The sequence below is a fragment of the Haliaeetus albicilla genome, chromosome 2 (genome assembly GCF_947461875.1).
Source record: "Haliaeetus albicilla chromosome 2, bHalAlb1.1, whole genome shotgun sequence".
In the NCBI taxonomy this organism is placed as follows: domain Eukaryota; kingdom Metazoa; phylum Chordata; class Aves; order Accipitriformes; family Accipitridae; genus Haliaeetus; species Haliaeetus albicilla.
In genome coordinates, this window is record NC_091484.1 from 35,671,433 (window position 1) to 35,684,853 (window position 13,421).

Below are 13,421 nucleotides of genomic sequence, written 5' to 3' on the forward strand. Positions count from 1 at the left end.
CTTTTTTAGTTTCTTGGAGATAAATAAAAATGATGGTGCAGAAAGGATAAATTGCAGCAGGTCTTTCACTGGAGCCCTAGCAATGCTCAGTGTCCACGTGAGAACTGCAAACACACGTTTACATCGCTTTCAGTTACGTGTCTCATGGATATTTGAGCACGTGATCGTGCACAGACCCTCAGCTTGCCCTCCAACCCCATCACACCCCAGACCTGAGTGTGGGTGCATGCAGACAAACTGCACATCCTCCATTCTCCATATATTAGCATCACGTCCATTACATATTATTGGTACTAGAAATAAGGGACACCGTTGTGGGCCTGGCGAGTACAAAATATGAAAGCCTAGACACTCATCTCCTTATCTGTGCTCCATATCTATACTGCACAGTGACAGATTACCAGAATCTGTTCAAGTACTTCAGCAGTGACCACTATAAATATCACTATCCCATTTGCCAGTAAATGAAAGTTTCACATTAGACAAATATGACACAGCATGTGGCAATATGTGCATATGGTACACCACCTACAGTTTGCCCAGTAATATCGCTAATATCCCCCATTGCTGAATAGCCTTAAACAGCTGCTATTTCAAATAGCTGCTAACAGAGGACTATTTACTTCTTTCTCATCAAGTTGTGTAATTCCTTCCTACAAAATTATGCTGGCTGGAAGCCCAGGAGAGGTAACAGTTAGCCTGGACCAGTGAAAGATTTATGGTCTGAAGCATCCTCATTCATCAGGAATAAAAACTGATGAGCAATAATAACTTACTGGAAAATTGTCTGCACTTTTCTCCATAGCACACAAACAGGAATTCCAAAAATACCAAATAAAGAATATTGGGGTTGGCCTCAGACTTCCACGTGATAGAAGTCCAGCTTATTCTGTCAAAACCAGAACTGAATATAGCCGTCACTGTGCTTAATACGGTATTAACTATACCGAGGCACTGGCTGATGTCTCCATAGCAGTCCTCTGTTGAGCTGAAGAGTATTTTCTTGCAGGTCTTTTCATCCACTGTTTTGCTCATGTTTCAGTGGAAGGACAGGGTCTTATTCCTTCTTCTGATAGTAACACTTCCTGATTAAATGCCACCTGAGAGAGTGGCACTGATGATGGAATGCCGCTTTAGGAAAATATTTGTCAGATAAATCTTCTATGAAGGAACAACTGAACCACAGAATTTTTATGCTGCTCAGCCAGATAATGGACATACACTCAGCTACTGAATGAAAATCCTGCACCTCAACATTTCAACATGCAATCCCTTAAAGTAATAAAAAAAAAAAAGTGATATCTGCTATCAGAATAAACGCCATTCTCAATTATTACTCAACTGGTCTGTTCAGAATGTCACGTGACACAGAAATAAAACAAGCTCATTTAAAATACTTTTTTTTTAAAGAAAGTATTTAAACTGTATGTGTTTACTTATTGCTTATTTTTACCAAAGTGTCTGAACTTAAGACAAAGGAAGGAAGAGTTTTGCTCTTTTGCTGCTGCAGTTTTCTAATTATTGACATCGGTGAACAAAGAGATTCTAATAACAAAAGACCCAGTCCGCACCTTTCTTTAAATTTAAAGTGCAGGAAATATCAGAAAGCCTTTGGAAGGTGAGGGTTCCCCCAGGAAGTCTGAAGGCCTTTGTGCAAGACTTTGCTGTGAAAAATTTTCCATGGGCAAAGACAAGGTGTTCTGTTTCTGTTGTTTTCCCCCTCTCTTTGTTATGATTTGAACACAAATGAGCACATTTGCCTCATTAAAAAGGCTCTTAGACCATCACATTTGCATTGCTTATGTAAATTGGATTTGTAAATCTCTCGAAGAAATTATTAAGTTGTGGAGTGATTATTAAAAAAATGATCACATCTTCAATATCATGTGAAATAAGGTGCGTTTATTATTTCTTTTCCAAATCGCTGTGAACTCTCACAGGAACAACCTTTATGAGCCCAGTATCTGTCTTCCAGCAAACACAAACACCCATAAATGCCTGAATTTTAGGTCGTGTGATATCTTCTGTGTTGCTAGGAAGCAGCTTTCATGAACAACTTCGCGAATGATCACCACCTCAGTGTAGAGTTTTTTTCCCCCACTGTGTGCAAAAATTCACCATAATATCGACCTGCTATGGAGATGTCCTATGCCTCTTCCTCAGGTGAATCTTCCCCATTATCTCCCTGAACCTGCTCTGGCCAGCCTATGCCTAGTGCTGGAGCACCTGTGCAAAGCAAGGCTGCTGTCACTGCAGGATTTCTCATTGTGCAGGAGGCCACAGTCCCACTGGAAAAAATTGGAGGCCTACAAATTAAAAAGGGATGAAATCCACTGACGTTGTGGGATTTCCAAGCAGGAGCTTCTCTGGGTTTCTCCTCCTTAAGGTGAGATTTGGAAAAATAAGGTTGTACCCTAGGACTCAAGGGATTTCTGTGGTGAAGCCATGTGGAAATTAGACCAGAAGATAGGTCTCTCTTCCCCATTTCCTCTGACTCATCCCCTCATCCTTTCATGCTGGAGGACTGCGGTCCCAGGGGAATGGGCGTGCTCTTGGCTGCTACAGTGGATCAATTGAAATTTCAACACTGAAATTCCTGTACTTGTTTTGATACCACCGCTAATATCTGCCAGGCATCACAGCACAAGGATCTCTTGTGGCCTGACAGCAGATACTCTGATTGAAACACTTTGAAGAAGGAAGAGAGAGGAGGGGGGGAGAAACCAGCAACCTAAATGAGATTCGCTTAAAATACCCATTTAATAAAATAAGCTCAGTCACCAGTAAAGTTAACTTGGCAGAGTTCCTTCCTTTGATTATTTAAACAGTTCTGTCAGAATGTTCCACATTATTAGAAATATTTCTGAATTTAATTCTGAATAAAAAACACCTTTCTTTTTTAGAGAAGGAGAAATCTAGAATGTAAATGTGACACCTCTTAAATATATAGATGCGTATGAAAGAAATGGAGCATTTCACAGTGATGTGTGCTCCTTAAGCAGCTGCAAGTTCTGAGAAAAAAGTAGTTGTGGAGAGAAAAATATATAATATTGAGGTCAAACATGGAAGTGATTCATGAACCTGAGAAGGTCAGAGGCTGAGCTGATAAACACAATGACAAGTTCAGATACCCAAATGAATGACAAAACCCCCTTTTTGTCCTACAGAACTGGAACGGAAGTCTGGTGTACACAGCTTCTGTTCTTGGGGTCGAGTCACTTTGTTCCCACTTCAATTTATCTGATGAGTTAAAAGATAAGTGCTGAAGTTTACAAAAGTTAAAAAGAAAAAAAAAGAGAGCATAATATCCTCCTCACAGAGACATATATAATAAAATATAATTATTCTGTTTCCACAGCCAACTCATATATTTAACCTTGCCATCTTCAGGTCTACGAACCATCTGCTTTCGGGGATCTGGCACACCCATTTTGCCATCAGTCTGATCCAGTGTTAAATCAGCTGTGGATTACAGTCACATCTGCACACTAGATGTGTGCGTTACAGTGAGTTGCAATGACTTCCAGGGACGGCTTGCAGCACTACTGAAAATCACAGCCCACAAAATATGTCGGGGATACAGCAGAACGCAGAAAAAGATCACAGAATCATGGAATCATTTAGGTTGGAAAAGACTGTCAAGATCATTGAGTCCAACCATCAACCATATGTCCTTTTCCCCTGTCTCCAATATCTGTTTATTCTGCATAAGAAAACACTGTCATAGCAGCAGAATTTGGAGGAAAACCCAACTGCAAGAAAACCTCTGGAGCAAATGGCATGACATTTTTCACTGTGGAAGGAAATCGAAAGCCAAAATGAAAACTAAGAAAACTAATCTCAGAAAGCAGGTACAGTCCTGATTCTACTTTAACCAAACCAAGGCTCTTATTATGAGTAAAACCAGTCCCTTTTAAAATCCTGATTTCAGGGACAGTGATTTCATATAGGTCATTATTTTAAAATATTTCTATGTGCTTTACAAGCTCAAAATCCAACCATTTAAACTGTTCTTTGGTATTTGTGCCACTTGGACACCTTCTCAAAATGTTGCCCAAAATGACAGCATCTGGTGTCATGAAGAATTTTTAACTCATTGCTCTGTATCTTTTCACTTATTTGCCAGTTACCTTCTGCCCTTCTACTTTCTCCCTCTGTGTAGGGTCCTCTTCAGGTTCAATTCCTCTCTTTGCTAAACTAAGCTTTTGCTGAAAATAAGCATGCAAAATACTGACCAATGTCTAACTTACACGCATGCTAAATATATAGTAAATGTCTTTGTGCATGGTTTGCATATGAGGGTACTACTGAATATCTGAACAGGCCTGTAAATTGTCTCCCACAGAAAAGAAAAAATTATTTGTCTAGGTATAAAATACATCAGGCCTAGACACTGAGGATTATGGAACACAACTAAGTTGTACCTATCTCCTTGGAAGCATAAAAAGAAATCTATGTCTGAGTTATAAATGGGCCTGGCACAGATTTACTAATCATTTCTAAATGCCTGCTGCTGGTAAAGAAGGGACAACTGTCACCAGGATCAATTGCTTCAGCCCTTCACTGGTACTGACTTTACAAAAAAATCAGGAAGTCTCTCAAATTACCTATTGTATGTTTTTCTCTCTAAATTACTGTTTGCATTAGACAAAATTGTAATGAGTAGCAGATAAAAAGAGAAACTGTTAACAAAAGTAACATTCCCAAACTACTAGGTCATCTTATTTTTTTAAGAAAGAATTAAAAACATGTTTAATTCTTTAGACATTTCAGCAACTGATCTTGAAAGAAAACAAAGGAGAAAAGGGGAAAGAAGGAAGAGGGGCAGGGGGAGGAAATAGAGGTTAACCTCTTGGCTATTTAGAAACAAAAATGTAACCCAGATTACAGAAGCAAGAAAGCAATCAATAGAAGAATTATTGGTGGCAATTATTAAGTATCATTATAGACATGAGATCAAATTCAATGACAAGGGGGTTGCATTCAATGGTGCATGTCGCTCTTCTGATATATGCACCAATACTGTAATAGTGATAGTCTCTTGCAAGAAAGACAACACAAATATGTAAATGGTCTAAATTTTTCAGAAACTTGCAAATGAAGTATCAAAGGTTTCAAAATATTGTGACTGTAAAAAAATACTTAATCACTTTGGCCTGACCAGATATAGAAAGGCTACCATTTCTAGAACTGTTCCTTCTAGAAGAATGTAAACAGTAATAAACTTTGGGCTGATGCAAAGCATCTCATTTGTTCTTAGTTTATGGAAGATTTCTCCCTTTCTACCAGATAAATTTTAAATAAAGCCTCTCTTAAATACTCTTATCAAAAGATTTTGATAAGATTCTGAATAACCAAAACAAACTTTCAGTAAATCTGAAATAAAAGATTATGTTGTAAAATTTAAGTTGCAGTTTTTAATCCAGTCTGATCTCAATTTGTACTCTTGATTCCCTGGACGCATTTTCAGCTAATAAAATTTTTTTTTGGAGATATGTCCACCTCTAGACTTGTCAATTGCAATTTAGAGGTAAATTAAATCAACTATTTTACAGACAGAATTTGAATATGATTACCTTCTATCACCATCTCAGCACGATCTTGTCAGGGGAAGTTTCAAAACAGAGTGCTGAATTAAACCAGTGTGACTCAGGAAAAACTAGCGGGGAAAAAAAATAATTTAACTTTGTGCAGAAATTGTCTCAGTTATTAGGTCAGAATTTCACTGCAAATATTTCCAACATTTGCAAGTTTCACTGTACATTTATTGCACCTGTATGCTAGATGCCTAATCTGACAGCCTTTTATAAAGCCATCAGTAATCTAAGCTCTTGGCTCCTTAGTCCAGAACTGGTCAGCCATTGCAAATCCTCAGTCAAATGCCTCGGTAAATCTGCTGAGAATTTCCTGAGGCTTCAAACAAGAGTGGAAGGGTAAGGACTAGAAAGTGCTATTCAAGGTCAGGCATTCTTCCCTGGTTGCAACTGGCCAAGTAAACAAGTACCAAAAAACCCCTCTGAAAAGTCCTAGAGAAATTCAGTGTACTCCTAAAGACTTTACTTAAAAAGGTAAGCCAATTTAACAGCCAACTAAAGTATTTCTGTATGGTTATGAAGCAATCTACAAAAATGTATGAAAGGAATATGATCTTCTATTACATTCTGCAGTATGGCCTGAAAACTTTACTGAAAAAAGTAATCCTCTCTTATAAAATTCCACAGAAGGTCTCCATAAAAGAGAGCAAGACCCCCGAGAACAGCATGGCCAGAGAGGGAAAACCTGCTCCTCCCCACTAAGTCTCCTGCCATTTCCCCCCCTACAGCAGAGTATTGGGCACAGCTGTCTGTCTTTACTTTGCATGCTCAAATTTGAGGCCAGTGACAGAACTGTGGGTGCCACTTGTCTGGGGTCTGCCCTTCCGAGCAATAATCCTCACGCACGCTCAGTGTTAATGCTGGTTAAACCTCAGAAGTTTTAGAAATACGCTTCATGCAAGTATTCAAGAATGCAGAGGCTTATCTGAACAATAGCCAAATACATCTTGGTCTATATACCCCAGGACTTGTTCAGAGTGGAAATGCTGAGGGAGTAATCTCTTGGACACTATTTTAATGCTTTTCTTTGGGGAAGAAACCAAGAAAAAGCAGAGGTGTGGGGAATATTTCCAGATCCCATTTGTAATCAGAACTGTGACACTTGTCATATATCAATTATTTCTCACTACTCACTGCCTGTTCTTTTTTAAATAAATTAAAGCTGACAGGAGTAATTGCAGGAAGGTTACCCGAGTGCTGCTACACAGAGAACAACTGAATGGTACATCATGCTTAAAGTAAGATCATTAAAGGACAAAGAGTTAGAAAAACCCTATTGCATATAAAATATAAGAGTAATTATACAGAAGGATTTTACACTGGAAAGAAGAAAATTAACAACAGTGGGGAAGAAATCCAATAAATGAGTGACCCTAAAAGAGAACATGAATTCTTGTCTTTGATGCCTTGAGTAGTAAATATCTGATGTGCAGCAAGGTATTAACCAGACATTAGTAAACAGAGAAAATCTAAGCAAATCTAAGAGAACGGAGCACATTCCTAGCCTGAAATATTTCTGAGTTTGTATCTTTACAATCTTTCCACATTTGTAGATTATACCATGACAACAGCTCAGTAGCTGACTGTGAACAACAATAAGGAATGATGTCTCTCAGCACTGAAAACTAGTTTTTAAATGTTCATACTCTAAACATACCAACCACACCCTGCCTCTAGGTCACAGGGATATCACTGTGCTTAATGTAAGCCACTCCACCAGCAGCAAATGAACGATGTCCGATGTAATAAGCTGATGCCCTGAGGCCATAGGCATAATGGTGGCTTGTTGGCTTTAACTTTATATTCTCTTGTTTATTGATTTGAACTGAAGGAAGTATAGAACAGTGGAGATAATAGCTATGATGGCATTTACTATTTAAACATGGATTTAGAAGTCTTTAATATATGGATTGTTGACCTTATTGAGGGTTTGTTATTGTCTCCTGTATATAGACCTTTGTTTTTCAAGCTCTATATATGATGACCTGAGTATACCACTTGAAGTACTTCTTGAGCACTTGTTCCTCAATAGATCCTTAACATGACAAACCATAATGGCTCCTAAGAAGATGTCTCCATTTTTTTTAGAAATATGACATAAGAGACTGCAATGAACCTTTGGAGACTTCTGCAATCTCTTGTAGCAAATGTGGCTGCCACACTGGCACTTTCAGCCCACAAAGCTAAAAATATTTTAGAGCATTGCTGTTAGAACAATGTACAATAACCACCTTGCTGGAGGGAGAAATTTCTATGCTTTCAAGAGGCCTTTCTGTTTGTTTTAGGAGCTCACCAATCGTGCTGGAGTATATATGTCATAACCTAATGGTCTGAAAAGTATCAGCTAGCAAAATCAAGTAGTTACAAAAAAGCAGACGCCCTCTAGAAACACATAATTTAGAAATACCAAATAGTTTTCTTGGGGTTTTTTGCTTTGTAAAATTGAAGTAAATATAGCAAAAACCACCAAAAAACCCACCAAAAGAAAAAAACCCCACCAACTTCTATTCTCTTAGGTCACAATTGAACAACATACTTTTTTTTTTCCTTGAAGTCTAAATCATAAACACAAAGAATAGGTGTTTAGGATAGAAATACTTGTAAGTCCTTCAGCCTTCATAGCTATAATCATGCATAAGAAGGTACTATGGCTAGATCTACCTCATTTATTCAAGTATCTTTATCCTACAATAACATTCAAGAAGAGTAAACAAACTCTTGAAGAGTCCAATAAATTCCTTTCTTATTTCACCCACATTTGGAGTCACTTCATGTACAAATACACAGAAAGGAAACTCCAGTAACAGACTATTTGCAGCAGAGCAGAAAGCTACCGTTAGATTTTTTTTTTTTTTTTAAACTTTGTACACATGATGGAGCTGAGGCTACTGTAAACTGTTTTGTGTTGGACAGAATGAAGAGCCCAGCTCAGACAAGCTTTTGGAGAACTTTTACATGGACCATACATTTGCATGTGCAAACTCTCCCCTTTTGTAACAACCCGCCTATTCCCTGATAATGTTTTATCACCAGGAACTGTATGGAGGAAACAACATTGTTGAGTTGCTTAAGTGTAAATTGATTTGGGGTTTATAAAAGTTACACCATGGATGCTTATGAAACACCAGTAAGAGAATACTGGGCTCAGGTCTGGCTGCGGACAGAGCACTTGCGGTGTGACAAGGCTGCGCACAGTTCCACACCAAGCTCTGAAATTCTCTTTTCCTCTAACTTTACACTCCATATGTTACTATAAGCCTTCCTCTCCCCCCTGCTTATATATCTTTTTCTGTGTGAAACTATTGTATTTTGTGAGCAGTCTGATTTCTTCATAGCCCTGAAAGGTAGACCTCCAGGTCTGCAGCTGACTCCTGCCAAACCCCAGGAAAATAATTGCCGCGTGGCACTTACCTCTCCTTCTCTGGGCCACGGCCTTCCATTCTGTGTGTATTTGCTTTGATTCTGGCGCTTCTTTTGCCCTCCATCAGCAAATTTGCACAGCAAAGGCTCAGTGGGGGCTGTGAAGACAAGAAACCCAGTCTATATTAGCATCCCCCCCCAAGAAAGTGATTATACCAGCAACAGTAGTGCTTTGTCATACTGATCTTTTGAAGTAAAATCTTGCCTTCTGCAGATATTTTTTGCCTCTTTTAGCCTTGACTCCACTGGCAGCTGTTCTTATTAACTAAGCTTCAAAAAATATATACTGGCAGCCCTTAAAAGAATTTAGCAAATATTGTTGAAAAAATAATCAGCCTACGCAGAATGTTAAGTTGCTGTAGTGGAATAGTAGAGTCAGGCATTAGTTCCAGCTAAGTTAGACACGTATTCATGACCAGCATTAGTGCAAGGATAAACACTGCTTTACTAAAGCAGCTTTCTGTTTTTATTGTAAAAACTTTGCAAGAATATGTTTAAGGAGTAAGCGTTCTCACTATTTCTATGTTTCTCGGCACCCAATCCTTTAAAAATCCGAATAAACAGACTAAAATAGAGACTTTTGCCAAGCACAGTCCAATTAGCTTTCTTTTCCTCTTAACTCCTCTTTTAAGCAAGTTGGCAGCTGAGAAAACCCCTTTCCTCTCCAACTGAGATCTGGTGTGTGCGAATACAATAGTCAGGGGGGCTGGAGCCCTGGGAAGAAAGGATATTCACAGAGCTGCAGACCCCAAAAGGCAGCTCACAATAGGGCCCCCTAGTGAAGAAATTACCACACATCAAATGGGTACAACAGGAAGGGAACTTTGTGTCTTGGGATCTTTTCCCATCTACCCAGCCTCCTAAATATTTCTCAGCCAAAACTGTAATTAGCTTGCCGGTGGGAGCTTGCCTTTGCTGCCTCCTACTTAAAAGAGGGGCCAGATTCTACCCACTCCATTAGGTGTATGTCAGGATTGTCTTTTATTGCCTGCATCAACAGAGAAGTAAACCAATATTGGTTTGCTTGAAAGAAATCTAAAAATGATATGTCATATCTCAATCTCTTCAGGAATTTTTGGGTTCCCGGGCATGAGAAGTAGAAGCTCTAATTAATTAACCAGGGCTTTTGATGGAAAAAAAAGCAAGAAATCTGTTTTTTCCTCCTCATTTCCTGTTTCTGGGAGGCTAGAAATGTTGAAAGAATAAAAGTGCAGGGACATGAAGGAAATGTTGCGGTAGGGGGGTTAGTCAAGTTGCTGGCTTATTTATTTGTAATAAAAATCATGATTTTGTTAAAGGATGAAATAAGGGCATATAATATTAAAAAAGCTCACCTCTCCCAACCTCTTAGTTACAGCCAGCTCAAAATGGGTCAGAAAGTTTGGATTAAAACTGTGACCACTTGAAAACTGCAACCAAGGAGCAATGCACATAGAGAATCTCACTTCAAAAACGCAGTTTGTCCCTGGGACAGCATCACTTTGGCTACTTCTGAAGCTTGAACAGCTTTGTTTTTTCATTACCATTTTACCAGGCTAGTAATTTCCAAGGTCACTAGAAACTGAACTGCAGGGAACAATCCATTATTGGCAGAAAGCTCGACTGTGTGACCCCAGAGGTCCTTCCCTACCTCTGACTTCGATTATTGTATCAGATTTTGGTAGAAGCAATGCTCAGCCAACCATTTTAAATTTTAAATAATGAAGGTTTAAAAGCATCCAGGTGGCTATGGAGATTCTTTCTGCAGATGGAGAGATTTTACAGGGCTGATTGCCCTGCACTTTCACCAGTTTTACTCCACAGCGCGATGCTGCATGATTTCAGGGTGGTTGCTTACAATTCACTTTGATGTGACTGTGAGGGAGGAGCAGGTGCTAAGCCAGCATTAGAAAAAGACCTATTAAACATCACATCTGAAGCTTCAAAAGCTTTTTGTTTTAAGCACTGAACAACTATCAAGCCACATATGATACCATTAGGAGGAGCATGTAAAAACAATATGCACGTTGGATATTTACACATGCCATGGTCATCTGCTAATGTACACATATGGTATTAGCCCATATACCATGATGTGGTTGAGCAAGCTAGGAAATCATATGGTTTACTACATACACTCTCTATATATTAGCCAACCACAAATAGGAAGCTGTTGCCATCTCTGGAACTCCCAATATTCAGCATTACCATCTGACAACCACTTATTTGTTGGGGCTTCCTAAAGTTTACTGAGATTGAACAGAACTGCCAAACAACTTTACCCTCCTATCTAGAAAACACATGAAAAACATTGTACAGACTTTTCAGGAGGTAGGGAAGAAGATGGAAAAGGACAACGGTACCATGCCCTTCACAGGCAAGTTTCTGCACAGGAGGTTATATTCCTCTACTGCAAACTGAGGAGAGTTCTGGGGAAAAAGGTCAACCTGTGTCAATCAACATTAACATAAAAGATCAAAAGAAAATGTTCTGACAGGAAGACAGAATCCAAATAAGATTGTCTGGGGTTGTTGTTTTGGTTTGTTGGGTTTTTGGTTTTTTTTAAACAACACAGGCATGTAGCATATTACATCCAGCAAGACAGAAAATTATCTTATTAGCTCTGAAATGGTGTAGGTCTTAACAGTTTACACCTCAAAACAACTATAGTAACCAACCTCAAAATATGAAGAAATCAAATTAATAATCTCTCTTCTTTCAGGCCATAAGGTAGAGTGTAACAGAGTCTTAGAGGTTCAAACATGTTGCTCTAAGTTCAAGTTTACTTCAGCTCTCTTGAAATCCCTTGTAAGAAAGGTTCTTTAGGCTTTGCAAGATCAGATGCACAGGAATATTTGACATTACTACCATCATTCTTACTAATCAAATACATAACAACAGAAGATACCGGAAAGAGTATAATCTATTCCACTGTATCAGCAAAACTATTTCTAAGTAGAATTCTTTTTTAATGGTTTCATGAAATGTCAGAAGTGCTTTAAAAATAATGAATTTACTTCAGACAAGAAAAAAAAAATCACAATTAGGTACCACGGTTATCAATTAAAAAAGAAAATATTTAGGAACATATTCAAACAATATGTTGATATTCAAACAATATCAACATTATGTGAATAATACCAAAGGATTGCAGCAGAAGTGGGATATTTTACCCCCAAATACTTCAGAAGGGGAGGAAGGAAAAAGGGAAATCTTTTAAACTTTTTCTGCTTTTGCTTTCTTCCATTCCAGGCAGACACTCTTCAATTTATGGACTGAAGTTTTACTTTTCTCCTTTTCCTCTATATGAACACACTGACTGAAAATAAATGCCTGTGTCCCTGCCTCTTCTCTCACCTTTTGTACTGCTGACTTGATAGAAAATGTAATTTGGATATCTGTAGATGTTCATATTTTGAACTGATAAGCACATCTTTTTGTATGGTTCTTGACATCCTCAAAGTTTTGAGCATGTGTGGTATTTTGTAGCATATCTGGAAAATCTACTGTTGGTATTTTCCTGTCATAAAAGTGAGAATTGATTCACTTGAGACAAATTTCAGGCTATCTCATCCTGATAAACTCTTCAAGATAGAAGGCACTGCTCTTTCTTTGACTTCTACCTGACAGTAACAAATACAAATATCAAGAATAAATAACAGCTTTAACCTGAACAAGGTTCATTAAGCCGTAACCCATTTTTCAAGGAGAAGATTTAAATGCTTGCTGTAGTTCCCATCCAAAGCCTGTTCTATTTAATAAGACATAAATAGCCCTGAACTTGGCTTTCAGTCCTGAGAAGGAAGTGGGATCAAATTGATAGTGCTTCTAAACAGCATTTGCCAAGATATTCAGGGCTGCTTTAGGAGAGGGCAGTAGCTGCTAGTGTTCAAATTCTGTTCCCATGGAAGTCAATGGCTAAAGCCCTATCTCTCTTCAATCAGACCCTGAATTTACTCTAAGAGTTCAGCAGAGGTGAAAGAGAGAGACTGGTTTTATGTCAATCAAGCCTGTCGATATTGTTGGAGTTCCCTTAGGAGATCAGCTTCTCATGCTCCGCTACTTTAGATGGACAGACTGTGCAGACAGACAGCACTGAACTGCCAAAAGGCTGTTAATATCACCAAAAGCAACACTGGTATTTAAAATAGAACAAAACCTTTAGATGTAAGGAGATGTGGATAACAGTGCCCCCTTCTCGAATCTGGCAGCTTCTTAGAAATGTTCCATCTCAGGAAAGCAACTTCAATTAAATTGGAGAATTCAACAAAAAAAAGCAAACTTGTAACTAGTTCTGAATATATAATTTCCTTATTCTTTCATTCATCGAAAGGCAGATACACTTGAGCTTCTACATATGCAAAAATGTATATATTCATAAGCATGTGCTTCATAAAGGAAGATGAAAGCTGTCATTTGCATTCAGTC

The 13,421-nt window shown here is 38.4% G+C and overlaps 1 protein-coding gene across 6 annotated transcripts in view; it reads right to left on the bottom strand.

Annotated features, from left to right (window-relative positions):
* The window catches only part of RBMS3 (RNA binding motif single stranded interacting protein 3), a 733,333-nt gene that overhangs the window by 85,064 nt on the left and 634,848 nt on the right, over nucleotides 1–13,421 (bottom strand). For all 6 annotated transcript variants that reach the window (XM_069770881.1, XM_069770870.1, XM_069770862.1 and 3 more), the window contains one exon: nucleotides 9,006–9,112. In XM_069770881.1, the coding sequence (XP_069626982.1) occupies nucleotides 9,006–9,112 (107 nt within the window). The remainder of the gene's footprint in view (nucleotides 1–9,005; nucleotides 9,113–13,421) is intronic.